General features: G+C 43.1%; 1 protein-coding gene across 1 annotated transcript in view; it reads left to right on the top strand.

Annotated features, from left to right (window-relative positions):
- IL10RB (interleukin 10 receptor subunit beta) overlaps nucleotides 1-16080 on the top strand; it is a 49300-nt gene extending 33220 nt beyond the window's left edge. The window contains exon 7 of the mRNA XM_050785996.1: nucleotides 15928-16080. Within this exon, the coding sequence (XP_050641953.1) occupies nucleotides 15928-16065 (138 nt within the window). The 3' untranslated portion in view covers nucleotides 16066-16080. The remainder of the gene's footprint in view (nucleotides 1-15927) is intronic.
- The last annotated feature ends 10904 nt before the right edge of the window (nucleotides 16081-26984 follow it).

Genomic DNA, 26984 nt, shown 5'->3' with positions numbered 1-26984 from the left:
AAATAAAAAGTATAGTTGTGGAAGTTTGAAAAGCCAGGGGACAGGCTTAACAGCAGGTTAGACACAGCTGAGACTAATTTTGACTTTGAACTGAGCAAAAAAGGGAATCTCCAGGTACAATGGCTCACTTCTGTAATCCCAGCACTTTGGGAGGCTAAAGTGGGAGGATCACTTGGGCCCAGGAGTTGAGACCATTCCAGGCAACATGGTGAGACCCCTTCTCTATAAGAAGTTTTAACATTAGGCACGGTGGCATGTGTCTACAGTCCCAGCTCCTCAGGAGGCTGAGGTGGGAGGATAGCTTGAGCCCAGGAGGTCAAGACTACAGTGAGCTATGTTCACCCCATTGCCCTCTGGCCCTGCCTGGGTGATGGAATGAGACCCTGTCTCAAAAAGAAAAAAAAGAAAAGAAAAGGAAGGGTATTAGGGTTCTCCAGAGAAACAGAACCAATAGAATGAACACAGAGATTTATTTTAAGGAACTGTGGAGGCTGGCAAGTTCAAAAACTGCAGGGCAGACTAACAGGCTAGAGACCCAGGGAAGAGTGGATGTTTCAGCTTGAGCAAAAGCAGTCTGGAGGCAGAATTAACTCTTCCTCAAGGGACCTCAGGCTTCTGTTCTCTTAAGGCCTTCCTTCAAGTGATAGGAGTGGAACTCACCCACATTATGGAGGGTAATCTGCTTTACTCAAAAATCTATGGATTTAAATGTTAATCTCATCTTTAAAAATACCTTCACACCGACATCAAAACTAATGTTTTACCCAATCAGTCTAGCTAGGTTGACACATAAAATAACCATCACAGGGAGGGTAGATCTGTGATTGCTTTTTTGAAACTTTTTTCAATGTTTGCTGCATGTATATAGAAATAAAATTTGGCCAGGTGTAGTGGCTCACACCTGTAATCCTAGCACTTTCAGAGGCTGAGGCAGGTGGATCACCTGATGTCAGGAGTTCAAGACCAGCCTGGCCAACATGGTGAAACCCCATCTCTACTAAAAGTACAAAAATTAGCCAGGCATGGTGGTCCACACCTGTAATTCCAGCTACTTGGGAGGCTGAGGCAGGAGAATCACTTGAACCCAGGAGGTGGAGACTGCAATGAGCCAAGATCACACCACTGCACTCCAGCCTGGGTGACAGAGGGAGACTCTATCTCAAAAAAATAAATAATAAATAAAATGTAGTTTTGAAGTTGAATTTTAAGACCTTGTTACACTTTTTTAAAGAGAAAGAAGTTATTATCTAGGGCACAGTACAGAGAAACAAAAGAATGGAAAATATGAGTGGTTAGGATACAAGACGTATGAAGGGTAGAGTGAGATAACCTACCACATGTTGGTTACTAACCAGAGTCCCAGAAGGAGGTGAGAGAGAATATAGCAAAAGCAGCATGCGAGTATTTGAAAAGACAATGGCTGATAAAAGACATCAGTCTACCAATTTAGGAATCTCAACAATTCTCAAGCTGGGCAAATAAGAAGAAATCATATCAGTGTGAAAATACAGAACACCAAAACCAGAAAAGGCAGGGTGAAAAACAACCAAACTTCCAGATGATTTATCAGCCCTAACAGAAGGCAAACAGTGGTAGGATTCCTTTCATGTGCATCACAAACTTTGTCAACTTAGAAGTGTATATTTTGCAAAAAAAAAAAAAAAATCTGTCAGGAAAAGGGATAAAATAAAGACTGAAACAAAACTGTGAGAATTCGACATCAAAACATGTTTATTAGATAAAGATCTAAAGGATTATTTCAGACAGAAGGAAATTGATCCCAGATGGATGCTGCGATATTATGAAGAAATACAGGAAAGAAACTGGTAAATATTCTGGTTAATCTAAACAAACATTGACTCTATGAAACAATCATTTTTTTCTCTTTTTTTCCTGAAGGGTATCATGTCAGATTATAGTTAGTGACACACCACATGTTGTATAATAGGTCTCGAGTTTAAATTATTGGTTTTTTAGTTGTTGTTTTGGAGGTTTTTGCTGACACAATACCTTTGGGAAAAGTACCCCTGAGTCAGAAGGGATAACAATGTCTTTTCAAGGTTCTCCACTCCTTACTCTCTCCCTCGCATAAAGAAGCCATGGCAGAGGCACCTGAAGAAGATCTTGGATAGAGAGACCTGGGAATGAAGGAGCCACGGCTGGGAATGCAGGTGTGTGTAAGAACTTGGCAGGTCAGGGGCCTGAAACCTTGACCTCAGCTCCCTCCAGGGACTGCAGTGTCCCGGCTGTGCCAAGTCAGGTGTGGGTAGGGAGTCTCCCCGTTAGACTACCAGGCCTTGCAGTTGCCCATAGCCAGGCCTGTAAAATGACATGCAGGATTTTAACCGGAAGCTGGACTTCTCAGCTTCCTGTCTACAGAACCCACCCAGTCATATACAATCATAGTGAAATATCACCCGCCTGGAATAACCCACCCTTGACTTGCTTGCCCCACTCCAGGTACTGTCACATTTCTCTGGCAAATCACTAAGAGAGTAGCTTTTAAGTGTTTTTTAACACAAAAGATGTTAAGTATATGAGGTAATGCATATTTTAATTAGCTCAATTTACCCATTCCACAATGTATACATATTTCAAAGCATCATGTTGTACATGATAAATAAATACAAGTTTTATTTGTCAATGATAATTTTTTTTTAATTTAAACAATGAGTTTTTAAAACAGCTAAAATACAGGTGAGGGAAAATTAAAGTACTTTAAAGTTGTTGTGTTTGGGAGAAGCATAAACACACTGATTAATCTGAGACATAGATGAGTTTAAGTATGTTAAAATTTCTAGAGTAACCTCATTAACAAAGAAGTTTTTCTCAGTGGGGAGGGGGGTGAGTTTTGTCCCCCAGTGGACATTCAGCAGTGTCTGAAAACAAATCCGGCTGCCACGGCTGGAGATGTGTTGCTGGCATCTAGTAAATAGAGGTCAGGGAAGCTGCTAAGCATCCTACGATGCACAGGGAGGCCCACACAGCAAAGAATCATCCAGTCCAAAATGTTAATAGTGTAGACACTGAAAACCCCTGTGCTAGAGGAAAACGTGAAATAAAATTACCCAGTCAGCGCCGGGCACGGTGACTCATGCCTGTAATCCCAGCACTTTGGGAGACCGAGGTGGGCAGATCACTTGAGGTCAGGAGTTTGAGACCAGCCTGGCCAACATGGTGAAACCCCGTATTTACTAAAAATACAAAAATTAGCCAGGCGTGGTGGCAGGCACCTATAATCCCAGCTACTCTGGAGGCTGAGGCAGGAGAATCGCTTGAACCAGGAGATGGAGGCTGCAGTGAGCCGAGATGACGCTACTGCACTCCAGCCTGGGCACCAGAGCAAGACTCCATCTCAAAAAAAAAAAAAAAAAGCCGGGCGCAGTGACTCATGCCTATAATCCCAGCACTTTGAGAGGCCAAGGTGGACGAATCACGAGGTCAGGAGATCAAGACCATCCTGCTAACACGGTGAAACCCCGTTTTTACTACAAATACAGAAAATTAGCCAGATGTGGTAGCACACTCCTGTCGTCTCAGCTACTTGTGAAGCTGAGGCACAGAGAGCAAGAATCGCTTGACCCCAGGAGTCAGAGGTTGCGGTGAGCTGAGATCGCGCCTCTGCATTCCAGCCTGGGCGACAGAGCAAGACTCTGTCTCAAAAGAAAAAAAAAAAAATTACGCAGTAAAAGGATTACTTGGACAAGGAAGGAGAGAAACGAACCTTAACAAAAAAAAAAAAGGAACAAATACAAAACATAAAGCAACATAATAGAAATGAATCCAAAATCAAATGGACTAAGTGATCCAGCAAAATAAAAGTTATCAGACTATATTTTTAAAAAATAATACAGCTTTAGGTTTTTATAAACACCCACACAAAAAAAAAAGAAAACATAAGGATACAGAAAAATTTGAAGTAAAAAGAGGGCAAAAGATATACCAGGCAAATTCTAACCAAGAAAGCTAATTTCACTATATTAATATCATACAAAATAAACTTTAAGGCACAAAGCATTACTAAAGAAGGACTGCTATATAATCATAAAAAGTTTCAGCAGGACACGGTGGCTTACACCTGTAATCCCAGCACTTTGGGAGGCCAAGGCAGGCGAATCACGAGGTCAGGAGTTCGAGACCAGCCTGACCAATATGGTGAAACCCTGTCTCTACTAAAAATACAAAAATTAGCTGGGCGTGGTAGTGCATGCCTGTAATCCTAGCTACTCAGCAGTCTGAGGCAGAAGAATCGCTTGAACCAGGAAGGCAGAGGTTGCCGTGAGCCAAGATCGCACCATTGCACTCCAGCCTGAGTGACAGAGCAAGACTCCATCTCAAAAAAAAAAAAAGAAAAAAGTTTCAGTTCACCAGGAAGGTGAAGCAGTTGTAAATGTATATGCACTTAACAACATAGCTTTGAAATAGATAAAAATGGACAAAATTATAAGAAGAATTAGACAAATTCACCATTATATTAATATAGTAATGATAGCTGGCATTTGTGTAGCATTAACAATAAGCCAGACATTATACTGAGCAGTTTCCAGGTCTGTTGTCTATTGAATCTAAGATGCCATCAATTTTAAGATTCACTGTTAATATTTGAACCACTGGGGAAAAAAGGAAAGTGTCACTTAGCTATGCCTCATTATCAACTGTAAGACACATCTAAATGTCAGAGCTGTTAAAGTGCACTTGTGTGTGTGGAGAGAGAGAGACAGAGAGAGAAAGCAAACGTGGTGAAGCATTAATAGTGATTCTAGATGAAGGTTGTCTGGGCATTAAATTTTTCTAAAGGTTTAAAGTTTTCAAAATAAAAGTTGGGGAAATTTGTAATGAATATATAAAAGCTTACAAATAGTCATCATTTGAACATGTATTCAGTCCCCATATGTGTTCAAAACACACAGCATTTTCTCAAAATGAGCTGATAATGGGTCTTTGTCTCAGAAAAAGAAATCCCTTTGGGAATCTCACTTTCATTTTGCTACTTAGCCTTAGAAGCGGTCTTGTTTCGGGATCTTTCTGTCTGATAGGGAACATTTCCACTCCAGTCTGAAAGGGAGGGTGTTACAGTGTGACATCTATAGGAGGGAACACTACCCATGCTGAGCAGTGGTTCCCAAACAGCCAGGAGCTGCTGAGCACCATGTTAGGGTGTGCAGGGTCCAGACCAGCTGATACATGAGATGGGCTGAGCCTGTGTCCCTCACCAGCCTTTGCGGGGTCTACTTGGAGAGATGCAGAGAACAGTAGGGCTGATGGCGTTCACACAGCATCACAAGGATGCTGGTGAGGATGCTGGGAAATCAGCGCCTGCTTGGTTCCTTTTTATTTGCATTCCTGAAACAGGCACTCAGAGGACTTTTCTCACCAGGAGAGTTTCTCTTTCCATATCACAGAACTATGTGAGTTCGAGGGAATTAAGACAACAGTTGTCTTCTTAAATTTACTTGATTTTTTTTTTCTTTTTAGGTAAGTCATAATATGGACAAAGGTATCATGTATGAGGTGCTTACTATGTGCCAGACTTTGTGATAAAAACATATAATCTTTCATTTAGTCCTTGTGGTTTGAACCTTTCACAGGAACCTCTGAAACCACATAACAAAAGCCTGAGGCAACCATGGGGGCTGTGCTAAGAGCTCATCTCAGATGTGTGACCTATATCCTGCTGGTACTCAGGGTGGATTTCGAGTCTCTGGGCTGGAGCCCCACTGTGTTGGGAGGATGTGGGTAACACAATTAATCTGCTGAAGCTGCAAATTTTGCAGCCAGTGATATAGGAGTTAAAAAAGAAATTATTGGCCGGGCGCGGTGGCTCAAGCCTGTAATCCCAGCACTTTGGGAGGCCGAGACGGGCGGATCACGAGGTCAGGAGATCGAGACCATCCTGGCTAACACGGTGAAACCCCGTCTCTACTAAAAAATACAAAAAAGTAGCCGGGTGAGGTGGCGGGCGCCTGTAGTCCCAGCTACTCGGGAGGCTGAGGCAGGAGAATGGCGTAAACCTGGGAGGCGGAGCTTGCAGTGAGCTGAGATCCGGCCACTGCACCCCAGCCTGGGCGGCAGAGCAAGACTCCGTCTCAAAAAAAAAAAAAAAAAAAAAAAAAAAAGAAATTATTTAGGCAGTTAGTAAGGGTAAAAGAGTTCTTGGTGGAATTTTCTTTTAATAAAAAAGCAGCCCCCAAAACATTTCTTACAAAAATCAGCCTGAAAAATCAAGCTGCAAGCATAGATAAGCAAGCGGGAAGCTTGCACAGGTGAATGCAGCAGCTGTGCCAATAGAAAAGGGATACCTGGAAGCCAGATACATCCAATATGGAGGTTCCTCCTCCCTTCTCTTTGTCGTCTTGTGTGCGGGTGTCATGGCGCTGACCAGGTAGAGACCCCATCTGCAGAATAAAAGATTAGGGTAGGATGGTCAGCCTCTTTGTGGGCTATGTAAATGGAAGAGCTGGCCTAACCAATCCCCTATGGCCTACATAAATCAAACACTGCCTCTTCAAGCTCGTCTATAAAACCAACCGTATCTTGCCCCAAACCCGGAAACCCCCTCGGACCCCCTCCCTCTGCACAAGGAAGCTCTCTCTTCTTTCTTTCACCTATTAAACTTCCACTCTTAAACCCAGTTTTTGTGTGTTCATGTCTTTGATTTCCTGTGTCTGTGTCTTCAGTTTCTTTAGCATAAGACAATGAACCTCGGGTATTTCCCCAAACAAAGGAAGTCACTTCACCAGGAAGTGACTAAGGGAAGAACTCCACCTGTGGGAAAATGTCCAAGAATTCTGGGACCAGAAGGGGTTTCAGCAGAGCATCTGTGGACCACCAATCAGACATTCTAGCAGAAAACATATGTCCAGTTGGTTTAAAAGACTCCCTGAGGAGAGGAGAAGACAGTGTAAGCCATCCTCACCCCCTTCCACCCTTACTCCTCACTCTTTCTGGCTGCCTCGCCTTGTTGAAAAGATCTCACTTCCTCATGGGGCTCCCGCTCCTCCCCAACATACCTCCCACACCCAGCCCCAGACTGGTTTAGCCTCCAGGGCACCTTTGTTCCTTCCTCTCGCAACTATGGGTCTCAACTGTAGCTGCACACTGTGGCCACCAGGAGAGCTTTAGAAATGTGGGTGCCCAGGCCTTACCATGACCAATGAATTTCAGCTCTCTGGGGAGAGATTCTTGCATCAGCAATTTTTAAAGCTAGGTGATTCCAGCGTGCAGTCAAGGTGGAGAACAGCTGCCGTAGCAGAGCAGGTATGATAGACTGAAAGGACATGCTTCTCTGCACTTCTGTGTGACCTTCTGTTATCTGGCTTTCAAAGGGGTCACTTTCTTTTAATACCCAACTAACTGAGTCCTCATTACCTTGTGCTTCCACAGGAAGATTTCTTTCCTGAAGGATTGTGAGTGTCTCTGGGACACGTGCCCCAGGAATGCATCCTTCCCATGCATTCAGCTTCTCGGCTGCTTACCACTGACCACCTGGGAAGCAATTCTCCAAGTTGCTACCCCTTTCTTTGTGCCTAATAGATAATCCTAAGTAGTTGGTACGAAGAAATACCTGTTTAATTAATGGATAATAAAAAATAATGGCTGGGTGCGGTGGCTTACCCCTGTAATCCCAGCACTTTGGAAGGCTGAGGCAGATGGATCACCTGAGGTCAGGAGTTTGAGACCAGCCTGGTCAACATAGTAATACCCCGTCTCTACTAAACATACAAAAAATTAGCTGGCCGTGGTGGCAGGTGCCTGTAATCCCAGCTACTCAGGAGGCTGAGGCAGAAGAATCGTTTGAACCCAGGAGGCGGAGGTTGCAGTGAGCTGAGATAGCGCCATGCACTCCAGCCTGGGTGACAAGAGGGAAACTCCATCTCAAAAAAAAAAAAAAAAAAAAAAAAAAAAAAAAAAAAAAAAAGGCTGCCTTGGGATACATGACAATTATATATGCAGATTAAACAGAGAGCTGTAAGTTAACAAATCACCATAAAACATATGCAAGCGAAAAACAAAAGTAAAACAAATATGTGAGGTCAAAGAAAGCAGTTATGTTCTGTACAGGATATCTGGATGCTACAGTCTGGATGTTTGTGCGCCTCCAAAATTCGTATGTAGGAATCTAACGCCTAATGTATTAAGAGGTGAGCTCTTTAGGAGGTGGTGAATGGGATTAATGACCTCATAAAAGAGGAGCTGCCCATCTCTTCCAACATGTGAGGACACAGAGAAGGCGCCACCTATGAGGACAGGCCCCCACCAGACACTCAAATCTGCTGGTGCCATTCTCAAAGGTGTTTGAACCAGAGTGACTCCATCTTGAATAGGGGCTGAGTAAAGTAAGGCTGAAACCTACCGGGCTGCATTCTTTGGCCAATTTCTGTTGTTTTAAACCATCCAGCTTGTGTTCATTTGTTACTGCAGCCATAGGAAACTTAATCCAGCACAGAAAGGCTCCGTTGTTTTATCCTGACCAGTTCTAATATCTTCTTAGTACCTAAAATGGGGAAGAAGATGGGCAGAGGGTCATTCAGGTGTATTTTATGGGAAGTTAGTAGCTTACTCTTCTCAGCGAGGCACGTACCTTAGAATGACTATTCATGCTGCCTCACTGTCCCATTTCCTGAACTCTCTAGTCCAGAAAATGCTGATGCAAATCAACTTCCTTAAAAAGCAAAAGGGAAGTAAAAAACAAAGTCTATTTTATGGACTAGAGACTCAGAGACTCAAGATTTTTCTCCCTGAGTCAGGTCCATGGTTCTGTCTCCTGACCACCTCACCACTCCTATTTGAATCAAGCAGACACCAAACAATGCCTTTGTTTCCATGCCCATCAGAACTCCTAATTAAACAGTCACTGACTATTGGGCTGATACTTTATGAGGTCAAATTTATTGCTGTTGGATTGTGATAAAAAATATACCCAGAAGGTTAAAGCTGTGGGAGTAATATCACTGAGCAGGAGGAGTCGTGGCAAGGACAGACTTTAAATTGGGTTGAATAATTCAACAAAAACAGGAAACACAAGCCAGCTGCAATTCCCCGCCTCTTGGCCTCTACCTGGGGCCTGCCTGCTACCGGGCTGCCCCTGAGGGCTGCACTGCACACCTGCCCCATGGAACTGATGGGGTGGGAGTGATAGCCCATCCTTACTCACTGCTTCCTATGTGCAGGTCTTGTTCTAAGCACTTTTACATTTTCATTTAATTCCCACAGCAACCCAGTTAAGCAGATACTATTATCTGCCCCATTTTTCAGATAAAGAAACTATGGCACAGAGAGGTTCAATCACTTACCTAAGATCACACAGGTAAGAAGTGACAGAGCCAGGATTTGAACCCAAATGGTCTGGCTCCAGAATCTATCATCTAAGATAGCCACCCATGATCCCCACCTCCTGGTAGCCACGCCCTTGGGTAATCCCTTCCTCTTGAGTGTGGACAGTACCAATGACCTGCTTCTACCCATGGAAAGGGACACAGGTGACAGGATGCTGTCTTAGGTTCTATAGGATCGTAATTCTCATCTTGTCAGCAGACTCTGTTGCCTTCTTGGACAGCACACTTGCATGAAGCAAGCTGCCATATTGAAGAAGTCACGTGGCTAGGACCTGAGGGTGCCTCCAGCCAACAACGAACAGGGAATCGGGGTCCTCAGTCCAACAACAACAGGGGTGAGGCACTGTTCTAAAAACAAGAGGCTGGAGCTCAAGGTGGACTTTCAGCGATTACCTGCGCCTCATCCAGGGAGCTGCCAATCAGGCGTAAGTCACGCCCCCTCCGCCAGGCAGGAGACTGCTTTCATTTCTAGAGAAACGGAAGCTGGGTATTCCCCCAAGGCGGGGCCCCCTTGCGTTAACTTCAGGCAACTCTGAATCATCATCCTTCTCCAACTTCTCCCTCTGCCCAGTCCTACTTTCCTCACTCCTTACAAGTGTTGTCCCCAAGAGCATTTCCAGATGAATTTCCCACATGCAAATCTTCCTGCCCGGGTGTGTTTCCAGCGAACCCAGCCTAACCTAGAGACTTTGGGAAGACCTGTTGCAGCAGAGTGATGACAATAAAGTCTAGACTTCAGGGTATTGAGGAGTGAACGGGAGGGTATGGAGAAACTGAGGCAGCCAGCTCCTTTGAGAAGGACAGCTTTTGGACTCAGAGAAGCGTGACGGTGCCTGGAAGGGGAAAGAAGAAAGTCGAGGGGGGATATTTCAGGTGGGTGATATTACACCACCACTGTATACTGTCGCCTGAGGCCTGTAGACAGGAAATGAGTCCAGCTCCCAATTAGCATCCCGGGGTGGTTTTTCAGGACTGACCCTGGGCAACTATAAGGCTGTACCAGGCGGGCCTCACAGGGAGGCTCCCTCTCCAGACCAGATCTGGCATTGCCCGTGCACTGCAGTCCCTGGAGGGAGCTGCGGTCAAGGTCTCAGGCCCCTGCGGGCCATGCTCTTACATGCACCTGTGTTCCCACCCCTGCACCTGTGCCCAAGGCCTTCTTCAGGCACCTCAGTTAAGGCCTCCTTATTCTCAGGGAGTAGGGAAGAGGGAGCCACGAAGACACTGTTATCTACTCTGACTCAGTTCTTTCCCACTCCTGGCCCTCCCCTCTCTCCCTCCCCCTGGTTCCTGGGACCATAAAACTGCAGAAGCCTCAACAGAGAGATGACCTTCACCCCCACATCTATACTGATTACTTGACTCTTGACTGGAGCTCTGTTGCAGGGAGGGTGGTATCCTCTTGCTTCTGCCCCTGCAGTGAGTGATGAGGGCTTCACTGTTACTTTCTTTCTTTTTTTTTTTTTTTTTTTTTGAGATGCAGTCTTGCTCTGTTGCCCAGGCTGGAATACAGTGGCACAATCTAAGTTCACTTCAACCTCCACCTCCTGGGTTCAAGCGATTCTCCTGCCTCATCCTCCTGAGTAGCTGGGACTATAGTGGTGTGCCACCATGCCTAGCTAACTTTTGTATTTTTAGTAGAGACAGAGTTTCACTACGTTGGCCAGGCTGGTATCGAACTCCTGACCTCAAGTGATCCGGCCACCTTGGCCTCCCAAAGTGCTGGGATTACAGGCGCTTCTGTTATTTTCCTTTTTGGCTTATTGCTTCAATTAGCCACTCTCTCCAGCTTAGCGGAGCCCTTGACAGACACATTGCTGACACCTATGAGGGAAGGCCTGATGTCCCTGGAAAGGACACAAGAGAAGTAACCAGACCTAGAGCCCCCACTCTGGCCTTTGGCAGGAGGAGGGATACTCCCGAGGTTGTCACTGGAGAGAACACAGGCCAGGGACAGGCAGGTGATTTGACTAAGGGGGTCGGGGTTAAGGAAGCCTGGTGTCTCCTATGTTCCTGGCAAAGTATAGGTCATCAACAAAGGGAGGGAAGAGAGGGGCTTGGGAGGAAATGAGTAGGATGGAGCAGCTCCCTAGGGGAATGAGAAAGTGAGCCCACCTGACAAGGCAGAGGGCTGATGGGGCAGTGCCACAGCCAACTAGAAAACCAGTGACAGAAAAGCTGCAAGGTGCCCAGCTTGGTGACCAGCCAGTAGCAGGGTCTGCAAGATGGCTGGCTCCTCCTTCCCAGCACAATGTGCATTTCTGCCATGGCGGGGACAGCACAGCGCTGTTGGCCAGGAAGGGGGCTGAACAAGAGCCCTCCCAGGGGGAATGTTGGCATTGTTGCTATGTTTCTAGTTTCCACAGCAGTCTGGAGGAAAAAAGGACCCAGCCTGAAGATGCATCAAAAAGTGATTGATACTAGCCCAGTGGAACAGCCAAAGCTTGAAGGCAGGGAAATTCAAACACCAGGTCAGCCAGCAAAGTACAAGCCATGCTGGCATGGCCTGCTGAGCCATAAATTTTTTACTGCTGATCCAGCCGATATCCATCCAGAGAGTACACACCGGCCCTCAAGGTGCAATTGTGGTTTCTTTTTCTTCTGGTTCTTTCTTCAGCACCAGCTAACAGAGCATCACTGATACTGTTTTCCTGATAGCTGGCAAGGATCCCAAATGGGCTGCCCTGAAAGGCCCCCTACCTTTGAGTATGTGCACTCTCTTGGGGACTTTGTGAGTCCCCAAGCTCCCAAGTATACACAGAGCCAGATCTAGAGTAGCAGAGGCTTCATCATTGCAGGTCTGAATGGCCATGAAGAGCTAAAATTGCTGTTTCGGTTGACTGAATTGATTAGCACTTTCATAATCAGTTAAACCAAGCCAGGTCCTTCTTCAAACAAGCAGTTACAAAACGGCTTTTATTGGTGGCATCACAAACTTATGTAATTAGTCATTGTCTTGTCTCAGGCTCCACTATCAAGATAAGACATTCAGACAGCATTATTTTCCTGAAGATCATAAGACTAAGGACACAAAAAAAGCAAAACTGACTGGTTAGAGCCAATAACCTCCACAGTTCCTTACATAATGAGCAAAGGCTGTCCAAAAAAGGTAAAGAGCCTATTCTACTTTTCTATGTGGATAAGGTCTCATGGGAGACAGTACCGTCTCCTATCCCTGGTCCTGAGTCTTCAACTGTTTTTGTTGTTGTTGTTTTGAGATAGAGTCTTGCTGTGTCGCCCAGGCTGGAGTGGCACGATCTCAGCTCACTGCTGCTTCCACCTCCCTGGGCTCAGATGACCCTCCCACCTCAGCTTCTGGAGTAGCAGAACTACAGATGCACACCACCACAACAGGCTAATTTTTTTTCCCTTCTTTTTGTAGAGGCAGGGTTTCGCCATGTTGCCCAGGTGGGTCTCAAACTCCTAAGCTCAAGCAATCTATCCACCTCGGCCTCTCAAAGTGCTGGGATTACAAGCATGAGCCATCACGCCTGGCTCTTCAACTGTTAACCTGTATTGATCACCCACACTGGTAAGCAAAGGTCACTCTGACTTCCTAGGTCATAATCTATCGGTAGGTCAGAGTCCTAATGGGAAACCCATGACACACTCCAACAGAGTAACTGAGAAAGGTATAATGAAGGATCTAATTGTAGCAGCGTAGACAGGGTGAAGGGAAACCAAAAAACAATACAATAGCAATAGTGGGAACCTCACTAGCTCTAGGCCTGGGGAGAAGGAGGAGCCATTACCCTGGAGAGCACAGGGGTCAGCCACACAGCCCACTAATGGAGACCCTGAAGGAAGGGAGCACACCTCATTTTCCCCCACCCTCTGATCTTGGGCTGATGCCTCCCACTGGTGGAAGCCACCCAAAGTCAGAGGGTAAAGAACTCTGTTGATGCATTTTTTTTTTTTTAATTTTTATGTTTTTGAGATGGAGTCTTGCTCTATTGCCCAGGCTGGTGTGCAGTGGTACAATCTTGGCTCACTGCAATCTCTGCCTCCCAGGCTCAACTGATTCTCCTGCCTCAGCTTCCCAAGTAGCTGGGATTACAGGTGTCCAGGACCACACCCAGCTAATTTTTGTATTTTCAGTAGAGTAAGGGTTTTACCATGTTAGCCAGGCTGGTCTCGAACCTCTGACCTCAAGTGATCTGCCCACCTTGTCCTCCCAAAGTGCTTGGAATACAGGCATGAGCCACCACACCCAGCCTTTTGATGCATTTTATACAAGAAGTCTCCCAGGACATGGAGCAGGGAAGGCCCAGAGGAGAATGGATCTGGAGGGGCAGATAGAAGGCCTCCAGCACCCAGGGAAGCAGTATGAAAAGAGGAATATAAGAACAGAAACTGTGACAAAGCAAATTTAGACCCACAATATTGACATTTTTATAAAAAGGATTTTGGAGATTTATACTGAAAAGTTTTGTAACTATTTTATTACTGTGTATCAGACTTTTAAGGTGTTCAAACCGTTTTTAAATATCTATTTGGCTTATAATTTTCATTACATTTTTAGTTTGAAAGAGTTTACTTGATTAAATTTTTAATCATTGTTTAAATACTTGAGGAACCCTAATTTGTAAAGTTCTAGTTTTTTGATATAATAGTTATCTGAGCAGAATGTGAATTTACACTATTGGGTTTTTTTGGGGGTGGAGTTGTTTGGAGTGCAGTAGTGTGATCATGGCTCACTGCAGCCTGGACCCCACTGGGATCCAGTGATCCTCCTGCCTCAGCCTTCCAAGTAGCTGGGACTACAGGTTCGTGCCACCATACCTGGATAATTTTTTATCTTTTTTGTAGAGATGGGGGTCTCACTTTGTTGCCCAGGCTGGTCTTGAACTCCTGGGCTCAAGCAATCCTCTTGACTTTCCAAAATGCTGTGAGTCACCACACCCAGCCAAACAACAGCTGTTTAAAAACAACAATTTAGTGTGGGTTCCCTTCAGTGTGTAAAAATTATTAAAATCAGGTAAATCTAGCATCTGCGGGAGCCAGGAGGGAGCTAAGCGCCTGGTAACCTTCCACTTCTTCTTTCCCTAATTTAGACATTCCTCTGCTAAAATCTTCACCATGGCTTCCTATCTGGCCCAGAATAAAGCTCAAATCCTTGCCAGAGGCTGCAGGCCCCACCGACTACTCCCCTGGCCTCCATTCCTCTGCACCCCCTTTCTCCTTGTTCTGCAGGGGCTCAGCCTCCTTGCTGTGCTTGTGTGGAGGCAAACGTGACTGCATCTTGGATGCTAATCCACCATATTGACTTCTGATTCATCCCAGTCCCTGAAGCCCTTGTTGGGGTCTGTGTGTTTCCTAAACAAAGGAATGAACACACAAGACAACACAGGATGAGACAAACATGGCGGCCGCCCCAAACGACACGCTCTGCTTTATTTTATACAGTCGGTTGTGGAATGTTGCCAAGTCACAAGTCACGTGTTGTTTTTCTTACCTTTCTTGACTTTCTGGTTTCTCAAGATGTTTACACATTAACCAGTCCCCAGGGTCTGCTGTTTGCAGCTGGCTCCTTTGTCCTCCCTGTTTGCAGGGAACGCACGCCCTGCTTCGTTTGCAAGAGCAGGACTTATCGGGAACGTCTCGTTTGCAAGCACATAGTCCTCTACAGCCCTCCTGATTCCTACTTTATTTACTGTCCTTAGTGTAAGAACATGTACTCACTACAAATCCTGCCTTGAGATCAAGGCAACCATAATACTATCACACCAAGTACAGGCTATGACACACATAGCAGTCTTGTCTGTTCTGGACAGTGGCCTTTCATTGTGTCTTTGGAATATGTACCCTCCCTCCCTCTAGTATATAATCTCTGGGTCTGAGGGTAACCGTGGGAAATCCCTCTGTCTTGCAGTTGCCCAAGACCATGCTTCTGTCTGTGAGTTCCCCAAGAAACCACCCTTCACCAACAAACTGAATTTGTCTGCCTCATTCTTCCATTTCTCAGCTCCTTTGGCATTTGGAGGCCTTTTTCATATAGGGCTCTTTCACGGAACAGCCTGGGATGTGGCAGCGACACATCTGTCCCGGAGCCTGTGCATATGCTCTTCCCTAAGCCTGGAACACCTTCTATTTACACAGTCCTGTCCTTGTGTCATTGCATCCAGTGTCTCCTCCTTAGAGAGGTCCTCTCCCTCGCTGTCTCTTGTTCCTCTTTCTTTTTGTTCATAGCATGTAGCATTACTTGACATCATAATATTTCAATGCAATTCAACAAATATTTTTTGTTCACACATTTGTCCTCGTCCACACTAGATTGCAGGCTCCAGGAGAGCAGAGACGTTGTGTATTTTGTTCACTCCTGGATCCCCAGCCCTTAGAACAGTGCTCAGTGCTTAATAGGTGGCTCAAGATCTATTTGTTGAATGCATGGATGTATGAATGAATGAATGAATGCCTGGGATCTTTCAGTAAATCCATGGCTGACGCAGGCCCAGAGTTCAGGTCTTCTATGTTCCTTTCACTGATAGCTGCATTGTATTCCAGGATTTCCCATCTTTCAGATTCCCAGAAATTATGTATACATATGTGCTATGTCCTCTCAGCTGATGGCTTCCTTTTCCTTTCTTCACAGTTCTCTGGCATCAATTTTTCCACTTCTCAGAAACACTTTGGCCCACAAATTCCCGAGGGAACCTTGCTCTTCATTCTGGAAAACACGATGCCAACACATCAGAATAAAGGACAGATAGGAGCTTCTGCTTCAAAGTGAATCACTTCATGGATGTTAAAGTGTCCTGAAAGATTCTAAACTTCACAACTTTTGATAGTAACTGTACTATGTTTGCAATATATTTGCATATATTAATTGTTATATCTGAAAAGCATGAGATTGTTGTTTTCTAAAATTAAATGAAGTAAGTTAATATTTTATTACTAGGTATAAGAACTGCTAACGTGGACAACTGCTGATGAGGACATCTATAGAAGTAGAAAATTCTAAATGTCCTACCGTCACCAACAAGAAACTTTGACAGTCAAGTAGATACAATACAATCACATGGAAAACTGTATATAGTATATTGTATGTGAAGATCCCATGAAAAGAACAGAGACTGTAGGAAATATAATCATCTAAGCTACGGGTAAGAAGAACATCAAAATTCTTTAAAGCAATGGCTCTCAAAGTGTGTTTCCTAGACCAGTAGCATCAGCACCAAGTGGAAACTTAGGAATGCAACTCTCCAGCCCCACCTCAGACCTACTGGCTCAACAACTGTGAGGGAGAGGTCCATATTTTCATCTATGTTATAACAGGTCCTTAGGTGACTCCAATAAACATGAAAGTTGGCAAACCATTGCCTTTAATGGTGCATAAGTTGTTAATTTAGTACAAAATTTGCAGTTTTCTGTGTTGTGACTTTCTATTTTTGTAGGAGGAGAAAAGTACCCCATAGAGATAAGTGGATCTGAAACCCCAACAGCAGCTGAAGAGGTTCTTTATGACACCGGGAACCTGCACTCCAGTTGCCCTTGCACATTTGTGGTTTAACGGTCCCAGAGACAAATCTGCCACTTCTGGCTCGCATCCAACCAAAGTGCAGGTGTTCACCATTAGGAGATGTTGGCTGATGTACATAGACACGTAAGAAAGATTCAAAGGGTCGTGGATGGATCACCAATAACACCAGTATATGCAAGATCAGAGGACAGTGTGTGATCCAGGCCCTAGGACTGACAAATGGGGACTCAGTCCCTGCTTGGGATGGTGTTTTATTTTGACTTTTTTCTGAAAGAGCAGAGAAGTTTCCCAAATAATCACAAGGAGATAAGAAAGTGTTTACACTTGTTTCAGTTGCTCTTCACTGCCTCCCTATGACCAACACTCACAATTCTATGGTCTTAGCAGTTGCACTGAGAAGTCAGAAGAACCTGCTATTGTGGGTTCATAACCTTTTATTACCTCTTACTGAGAAACAATGTATACTACTAAACAAGACATCAGTTATGACGCTCAAGATTTTAAGTGCTTTTTGAACTAAAAACAAACAAAAAAATTGTGACCTGCATAAAATGTAAATGGTTTATCTTCAAGTCAAAAGCCACAGGTTTACCTCTGCAGCTTTACTCTTTCCTAAACATTGCTTTCGTGTATTGCAAACATTGCTTTCGTGTATTGCTTATGTATGCTTTCTGCATGCCAAAAAGTATATAGAGAGTAACAGTTTACTCTAAGTCCTCCAGATGAGTTACTACCTTTACTATGTTTCATTCTCATTACATGTGTCATTGCTTATTAATATACATGTTTTGTAGTGGACTTCATGAGGACAGGTAATGTTACCAACTTAATTGTGTACCCCCAAAATTCACGTGTTGAAACCCTAATCCCCAATGTGACTGTATTTGAAGTAGGGCCTACAGCAGGTAATTAGGGTTAAATGAGGTCATAAGGGTGGGGCCCTGAATCGATGAGATTAGTGTCCTTATAGGAAGAAACAGCAGAGAGCTTGTTCTCTCCACCATATGAGGACACAGTAAGAATGTAGCCATCTGTGAGCAGGAAGAGCGGCCTCACCGGGAACCAAATGAGCCAGAACCTTAATCTTGGACTTCTCACCCTGCAGAACTGTAAGAAAATAAATTTCTGTTGTTTAAGCCACATAGTCTGTAGTATTTTGTTACCGCAACCTGAGCAGACTAATACAGATACCATGTCTATCTTGTTCATTGTCCTATCTTCTGTGTCTAGTATGTTATAGTCTCTCAAATATATGTTTAGTAAAATGCATCCTACTTAGAAGGCACTGAACTTGGCTTTAAATAACTGCTGCATTGTGTTACATTTCCAGGATTTTTTCTCTCTTTCATGAACTCTGTGAAGAAATTTTACTTAGAAAAAACTTACACTGTCATTGGCATTACAAGAGGTGCTCTACAGGACTTGTGTGACCCACAGTAGCCCTGCAAAAAAGCCATGTCATACACTCATGGACAGATTTAAGCTTAAAATTCTTCCAGAGCTAGCAATGGGATATCTCCCTTTATCTTCTCTGTGGTACAGAGACAGTTTTCCATTAATTTCCACATAAGGGCTTTCCATGAACATGGTACACAAAAAAGGGAGAAAGCAACAAGTGAGAGCACTCTGGGTAGGCAGGTTTCATGGGAGCAGAAAGGTGATCAGGAAGGCAGAGATGTGAACAGACCAGATGTCTCAGGGGCTCGAGACCAGTAAACATGGTGTGGGAGCAAATATTAAGACTTTTATTTTTATTTTTCAAATATTTTTAAAAAGGTTTTAAGCCAGGCACAGTGGTTCATGCCTGTAATCTCAGCTACTTAAGAGGCTGAGGTAGGGCCAGGAGCGATGGCTCATGCCTGTAATCCCAGCATTTTGGGAGGCTGAGACAGGTGGATCACTTGAGGTCAGGTGTTTGTGACCAGCCTGGCCAACATGGGGAAATTCTGTCACTACTAAAAATACAAAAATTAGCTGAGGATGGTGATGTGTACCTGTAATCCCAGACACTCAGGAGGCTGAGGCATGAGAACCACCTGAACCTAGGAGACAGTGAGCCGAGATTGTGCCACTGCACTCCAGCTTGGTTGACAGAGACTCCCTCTCAAAAAAAAAAGAAGCTGAGGTGAGAGGATTCCTTGAGCCCAGGAGTTCAAGGCTGCATGAGCTATGATCACATCACTGCACTCCAGCCTGGGCAACAGAGCAAGACCCCATGTTATAAAAAGCTTTTAAAATCCTTTTTTAAATGTCTATAAAAGGCATCCTTTTCAAATGTTTATTTTGCATGTGATTCAGGATGTGCATAAAAATATGTGCAGTAATATGTGTATTTAACTTATACATAAATAACAATACATCTATTGGGAATGCATGATCAATGTTGTTGTTGTTTTTCTACTGGAATTATGTAATAAAAAAATATCTAAAGGCCGCTGGTCTTGACTTAGGTATAGCAGGAAGGTGGAAACAAAAGGAGGAGGTCCAAACACTAATGGGTTAATTAAAAGTCAGTCAACAGAATAGCAGTGGTAAAAAGCTTCCCACACTCCTCTGGGGCCTGCCTCTCCCCTTCCTGAGGCAGTCAGGCATTTGTCTAAGTCACCCGTAGGCAAAAAATTATAGATCTGTTCTTCTTAATTGAATTAACCACCCTGGCAATATTACTGCACTCTTCAGGAGGCCAAAGTAAAGAGTTCACCATTCTGGCAGTTGCTGTCCACAATCTTGCAATGTCTCACACCCTACTTACCTACTTACCCTACAGGGATGCTTCCAGAGATAAGTTCTGCCTCAAAAACACATGCCTTCATTTGCTTGGGAAAGACTCTGTTAATACTAGCTACCTAAAAAAAAAAATCAACCTGCTGTCTCCTTTAAAATATATATTAAAAAAAAATACTCAAAAATTGCCAGACAATGAGAAAAATAAAAGGACAAACAGAACAAATTGACTCTTAAAGAAATGGAATATTGGAACAGAAGAGAATGTCACAGAAACCCAAATTCTAAAAGATCCCACATTAGTGCATCCATAAAATAAGATCATGATGCTACATATTAAAAAATCAGAATAAAGAAATGCTTTTAAAAATTAAACACATAATTATAGAAATAAATAATTCAATAGAAATCAAGTAAATCTTCCGGAACCAAGGACAAAAATATAAAGAGTTAAAAACTAGAGGAACATATTAGGAGACCTTAAGGGTCAATCCAGGAAGTACAATTTTCTAATAGGAGTTTAAGAAAGAAGAAAGAAAATGGAAGGGAGGAAGTATTAAAACACAGTGCAAGGATGAGACTTCTGCTTCTGGCCATGATGGAGTAACATGGAGCAGATTTACTCTTTTGCCTTAAACTATAAATAAACAACCAAAACAGCACAAAAGATTTAAAATACATATTTTTAGATATTTGACAATAAAAAACTCAGGACAGTGATCCCTGAGAGAAGAGAAACCATTGAGATGAGCTCTACAATTGCCCAAGCTGACTTACTGGAGAGAATTTCCAGGCCTCAGCATAGAGAGAAGGACTCCATATCCCTGGGGGTCAAGGAAATGCAGCTAGGAGTCCAAGGAGGCCACAGCAGCTAGATTTCATAGAGCAGAGAACCAGATAAGAGACAGCTGCACACACAGAAGGAGCTCCAGAGAGCTGCAAACAGTATTAGGCTAATTACTGATCAGACAATGTGTAGTAAGGAAACTTGAGGCCAGAGAAAGAATCACACACAAAAAGGGATAAATCCCCAAGGTTCATGCTGGGCTGAAAATAGTTTCCAACCAGCGTGGAAAACCTCGTAATTCATGAAGCATCAGGTAGCATACTCAGGGGGCTGTTACTTCTCTGGTCCCCTCTGACAAAGCAAGCCTCAAAAGTACCAAACCATTTCCAAGTAGCTTAACTGGATCCCAGAATAAAACTCAAGCAATATTTATAGGAATAAAGAAATATCCAGCACCCAATAATGTAAAATTTATAATGTCTGGCACCCAATAAAAAATTACTAGACAGGCAAAAAGGTAGGAAAATACAACCCATAATGAATGAGAAGTTTTTTTTAAATTAAACTAATTAAATTCCATAGAGTTTAATTTAGCAAAGAACAATTCATTAATTGGGCAGCCCCCAGAATAGGTTCAGAGCAACTTCAGGGCTGCCACATGGTCAATAACATTTTTAAACAGAAAAAGGAAATTGATGTACAGAAAACAGAAGTGAGATACAGAAATAGCTGGATTGGTCACAGCTGCTTTGTTGCCTTATTAAAGCTGGCTTAAACAGCTGGCCACCTGTGACTGGCCAAAACTCAGTTGCTGTGATTGGCTGAGACGCTGCTACTTGTTACAAGAGCAAGTTACAGTCTTTACACATCTAGGTAGGCTACAGTTCATAATGCACAAGGAAGCCTTTAGGCCAAACTTAAAATATGTGAAGAGGCAGCTTTAGGCTAAATTTAATTTAACAAGATGAAAAGTAAATCAATAGAAACAGTAGACAGAATTAGTAGATTGGGACATTAAAACAGTTATTGAAACCATATTTCATGTGTTCAAGGAGATGGAGGAAAGCCTTAGTATATTAAAGAGAGACATGAAATAGATTTTTAATATATTTTTAAAAGACAAAATCCAACTTCTAGAGATACAATGTCTGAGATGAAAAAATACTGAATTCAGATTAATAGCTGATTAGACACTGCAGAAGAAAAGAGCAGTGCAACTGAAGACATAGTGATAGAAACTATTCAAAATGAAAGACACAGGGGAAAGGACAAGAAAAAATGAAAGAACAGCATCAAACACAACTTTAAGGAGTCTAATATTGTATATTTTGAAGGATAGTAAAGAGAGGATAAAAAAAAAATTGAAAGAATGGCCAATAGTTTTCCAAACTTGATGAAAACTATAAACCCATTGAACCAAGAAGCTCACCAAACCCCAGCCACAAAAATAATACAAGAAAATTTTCTTCAGCTAGAGAGACACAAGTCCTCAAATAGAAAGAGTCCACCGAATGGTGTCAAGCAATCAGGTATCCAGGTAGTATTTAGGACAATGAGCTGAACTGAAAATAACAATCAAGCCTTTATTCACTAACTGCAAGCAAGAAGCAAAAAGAGGCACAGCACCCCAGTGTTCCCTTTTCCCCTACAGAATGGCTAGGAATGCAGATATGCTTATGAGCAGGGCTGGCCAGAGGTGGTGTGGGAGGTGGGAAAGTTGAGTCCTTAACCACAAATCCTTCTAGAAAAATGCAGTGCACTGTAGTGCACATGCAAGTCTGGTATGGGGAGGGCAGTTTCTCCCCATAAGGCTTGGCAGACAAAGCTTTGAAATTTCTGTGGTCAGGACTGAAAGATCACACACAAGATTTTGGGATGGAGCCAGACTCCTCAAATGAGGAGCAGAATCATTAGGGGAATAAAAGCTCCTCCTCCTCTTTCCAATACTCTGATATGTATGAAATTTGGAGGCCAGGCATGGTGGCTCACACCTGTTATACCAGCATGTTGGGAGATGGAGGCGGACGGATCACGAGGTCAGGAGGTCGAGACCATCCTGGCTAACCTGGTGAAACCCCGTCTCTACTAAAACTTAAAAAAATTAGCTGGGCGTGATGGTGGGCACCTGTAGTCCCAGCTACTCGGGAGGCTGAGGCAGGAGAATGGCTTGAACCCGGGAGGCGGAGCTTGCAGTGAGCCAAGATGGCGCCACTGCACTCCAGCCTGGACGACAGAATGAGACTCTGTCTCAAAATAAATAAATAAATAAATAAATAAATAAATAAATAAATAATAAAAGATGTAAAATCTGAATATCAGGAAAGAAATCTAGGCTGAAGACCAATTTGGGAGCCATGAGCATAAACGACAGTCAGTGAACTCACAGAAGGGAAAGAGACCATTACGGGAGATGAGAAGAGAAGGTGAGTTAGGACAAAGCAGTGAGGCACACTAATATTTAAGTCACAAGCAGTGGAGTGGGCTGTCCTGGAGATTGAGAAGAATGGCCAGAAAGGCAGATGCAACAGCAAACATGTAGGCAACCATGAGAAGAAGAGCATGAGGAATGACAGATACCAAATGCTATGGAGAAGTCAAGTAAAATCAAGGCTATAAAATATCTAATAGATCTGAATACTAGAAATTAACTGATGATCTTGGTGAGAACAGAGTAAGCAAAATGATTGGGACAGAAAGATAAACGTAGTGGGCTGAGGAATACATAAGAAGTGAGAAAACAAAGATAGTTGTGGACAAATGTAGATAGATTTGGCTACAAATAACAACAGGAAAGACAGCTTCTGGAGTGAATGCAGTATATGTGCCTTTTTAAATTGGGAGAGACTTGAGAATGTTTAACTGTTAATGAGAAGAAACTAAAGAGAGGAGATAAAGTCATGAAAAAAGGTAAAAATAATCAATGGAAAGCCATCCCTATGAAGGGGTGGCTTACAGAACCAGACAGAGAGATTTTCATTTGACTGAAAGAAGGATGTCTTCCCAATGACAGGAAAAGACAGAAAGGAGGCAGGTGCAGGTGAGTTTGAAGTTGAAACCTGAAACCTGATCTGTTGACTGTATTTTCCAAGAAAGTAGGAGTCGGTTGGAGGAACATCTGTTGAAAATGAGAAGAAAAGTTGTAGGGTAGAGATTTGAAGTGAGTGCAGGTTTTTAATTTCAGCTCAATTGAGGTTGCAGACTATGAAGTTTTGATCACTGGGGCTATTTGATCATTCAGGTTTTCTCCAGAAAAACTAGATTTTCCCCCTAAGCCCTCCTGAAGTAGGAAAAACAACAACCACAATGGTCAGGGAAAAATAGCCAAAATTATTGAGCACAGTGTGCCAGATACTAAACTAAGCTCTTGATGTGCATTAACTGATTAAAAATTAATCACAGCACTATGATATAGATATTGTTATAGTCCCAACAAGGAAACAGGAAAAAAGATTAAGTAACTCGCCCAAGATCCCAGAGTGATGGAGCTGGGATATCAACCTAAGTCAACTTCAGAACTCAGACTCTTAACCAGTAGGCCAGTCTCTGTTTAAGAGATATTTAGTTAGCATTTGAAAAGGCATATGGCTGTATGGCTGTCTTCCATGTTACTGCTTAAAAACAGACATCTTTCTTTCCCAGTATGCAGTGAGCATGCAGCCACACTCAATCTTTCCTCAAGCTATGTGAACACAGATGAGAGCTTCAAATATGCTGTTCCCGTTGTTTAGAATGATGTATCCCTCTTCTCTTCCTATCTCCTACTTATACTCTGCCTCCCCTTGAACATCTCTTACTCCAGGTTACCTGCTGCAATCTATATCCCTCGCCACTAAACTAGTTTAGTGTTCCCACTGTTTGCTTCATCATCATCATTATTACTATTTTGAAATAGCATCTCCCTCTCTCACCCAAGCTGGAGTGCAGTGGTGTGATCATGGCTCATTGTAGCCTTGACTTCCCGGGGTTCAAGCAATTCTCCCGGCTCAGCCTCCTGAGTAGCTAGGACCACAGGCTTCTGCCACCTCATCCAGCTAATTGTTTGTATTTTTTGCAGATATGGGGGTCTCACTTTGTTGTCCAGGCTGGTCTCAAACTCCTGGGCTCAAGTGATCCTCTTGCTGCAGCCTCTCAAAGTGCTGGGATTACAGGTGTGAGCCACTGTGCCAGCTTCACTATTATCTTTTACCGAATTGCCTGCCTACTGGGATGAGGAAAGGTGTTGGATCATAAAGCACCAAGGACAAAAACATTCTGGAGATTCCAGAGTAGAACTGCTCAGATTCCTTCCTGAGCATCCCGGAACTAGTGTTTGTACATCCTCAAAGTCTGTGCCACTGGGCTGCTACTCAGCTAGGACTCTTCTCGTTTCATCTACCAACCTCTCCTACCAGAAAGAAGTGAATTTATTCTTCTGGAAAGTTCTAAAGCAGTGATTTCTAATCCAGGGTGCACCTACCCTAGGGGTTTGTGTTGGAATACAAGGTCCACTGAAGTGCAATGAAATTCTATTTACATTTTTTAATAATAAATAAATTAAGCCTTTGATATTTGATATATAATCTAGCACGAGCACCTTCACTTGGTCCAAATGCCAGAGGATCACATGTCACATTCAGTGATGTGTGACACATTTGAGAACACAGTGAAACTCACAAGGTGGAAACGTGCAGCGATGCTTCTACTTGTACACTTTTGGAGTTGGTGACTATGTCTAGCCATTTACTTGGCCTGATGTGTGTTTACAGGTTGTTAGCTAGTTTTAACTAAATTATTGCTCACAAAATAAATGTGACAATGTTATTGCAAATAAATTGGAAATTAAAGATAGTATTATTAATACACAAGTGAATAAGGTAACAGCAGCCTTGACATACTAGCTAATCACAGTATGAAGCCATCACATTAGGAAGACATTTTCCAGAAAAGCAAACCCCCACAATTTCTTTTCAAAAGTGTTTAAAGTCATATGATACTCATTCGTTTTGGTTCTTTACAAAATTCCATAGTTGGTGACAGTGTTTAGAAACTGCTTTGGGGATTCTTAATAGCAAAAGAGAAAACGCCACATGCCCCTTGTTCTTCTTTTTACAATATGATGACAAACTAAAATACATTCCTCAGTCAGCAATAGTGTTGGACTATGTATAGCAAATATGGCTGAAGATGTGAAGAAACAAGAGTTCAATTTCAGTGTGGGAAATCTGCCATGTAATCATATGGAAACATGCTCTAAAGCACAGATGTTTCTAACATGTCTTTTTCCAAAAAGTGAAACACATAAGGAACTTTTCCTTTGTTAGCCAAAAAGGGAAAGATAAAATATATACTCAACAGTAATTTACTTCCTTAAGCAATACAAAAAGTTTTAGTGCCTATATAATGGTTTCTAAATACCATTCCCCAATAAAAAACAAAACAAACAAACAAACAACAACAAAAAAACAGGGCCCCTTGAAGAAATGGCTTATTTTAGAGCTGAGCAGGAAAAATGTAAGAGGAACTGGGTGGGACCATCTTGTGCTAGAAAGAAGTGTTAGAAAAAATTATGAGCGTATTAGCAAAAGGAACAAGAGTCAGCCTGAAGTGACTGCCACTGGCCAAATCTGGGACAATTTGAGCATTAAAATAAATAAGGAGGGTGAATTGGTAGAGCACAGGAGATATTTAGGGCAGCGAAATGCCTCTGTATGATGCTGTAATGGTAGATACATGACATTATGTTGCAGGTGGTTAGGCATGAGAGGGGCAGGAGAGGGCTCTTCCCCCACCCACCAGGAACGTCAGGTGATGGTTCAACAATCACATTGCCTCTCTAAAAATAATTCAGCACCCAGTGCCAAATTATCTCCTGATGGTCCACAGCTATTACATTAGAGTGTTAATTGAACGTAGGCGCCAGGGAGAAGCAAAAACAGCTTCCACTAGTATCTCCGGTATTTGGTGAGTGACCCTGCGCACGCACATTAAGAGAAAATGGCGGAGTATGACCTTCCGGGGGCACTCCATCGGAAAAGGGAAGAAATCCTCCGATGGGCATGCGCACGACTTCCTAAACACAATGTATGTGTTCACCTCCCAAGCGTAAGAAGGGCACTTCGCATGCGGACAGCGCACCCTAAGGGAAGAATCGTGGGAAAGGGATGCAAAACCACAGAAGTGGGCCAGCCTGTGAGTCCTAGAATCACAGTTAAACACTGCACTTGTCCTTCAAGTTGCCCGCTTGGGTCTCTTCTAAGCGTCCTTTCCTTTCTTTCCTGTTCTAAAGTCTTTTTAAATAAACTTCCACTCCTGCTCTGAAACTTGCCTCAGTCTCTTTTTCTGCCTTTATGCCCCTCAGTTGAATTCGCTCTGCAGGTAACTGGGATGTCTTCTACCAGTAACAATTATACATTGTAAAAACCCATAGAATGTACAACACCAAGAGAGAACTCTTACGTAAACTCTGGACTTTAGTTAATAATAATGTATCAGTATAGTTTCATCAGCTGTAAGAAATGTACCACCCCAACGCAAAATGTTAACAACGGGAAACTGAAAGCAGGCTTGGGATGAAGGGGTATATAAGAACTCTCCACACTGTAAACCTAACACTCCTCTAAAAATTGTATATTAATTTTAAAAATGTAAATCAAGATAGCAATGAACTATAACCAACGAA

This window comes from Macaca thibetana, chromosome 3 (assembly GCF_024542745.1).
Source record: "Macaca thibetana thibetana isolate TM-01 chromosome 3, ASM2454274v1, whole genome shotgun sequence".
In the NCBI taxonomy this organism is placed as follows: Eukaryota; Metazoa; Chordata; class Mammalia; order Primates; family Cercopithecidae; genus Macaca; species Macaca thibetana.
Note: the sequence above shows the minus strand (reverse complement) of the source record. Positions and strands in the feature narration are given on the sequence as shown.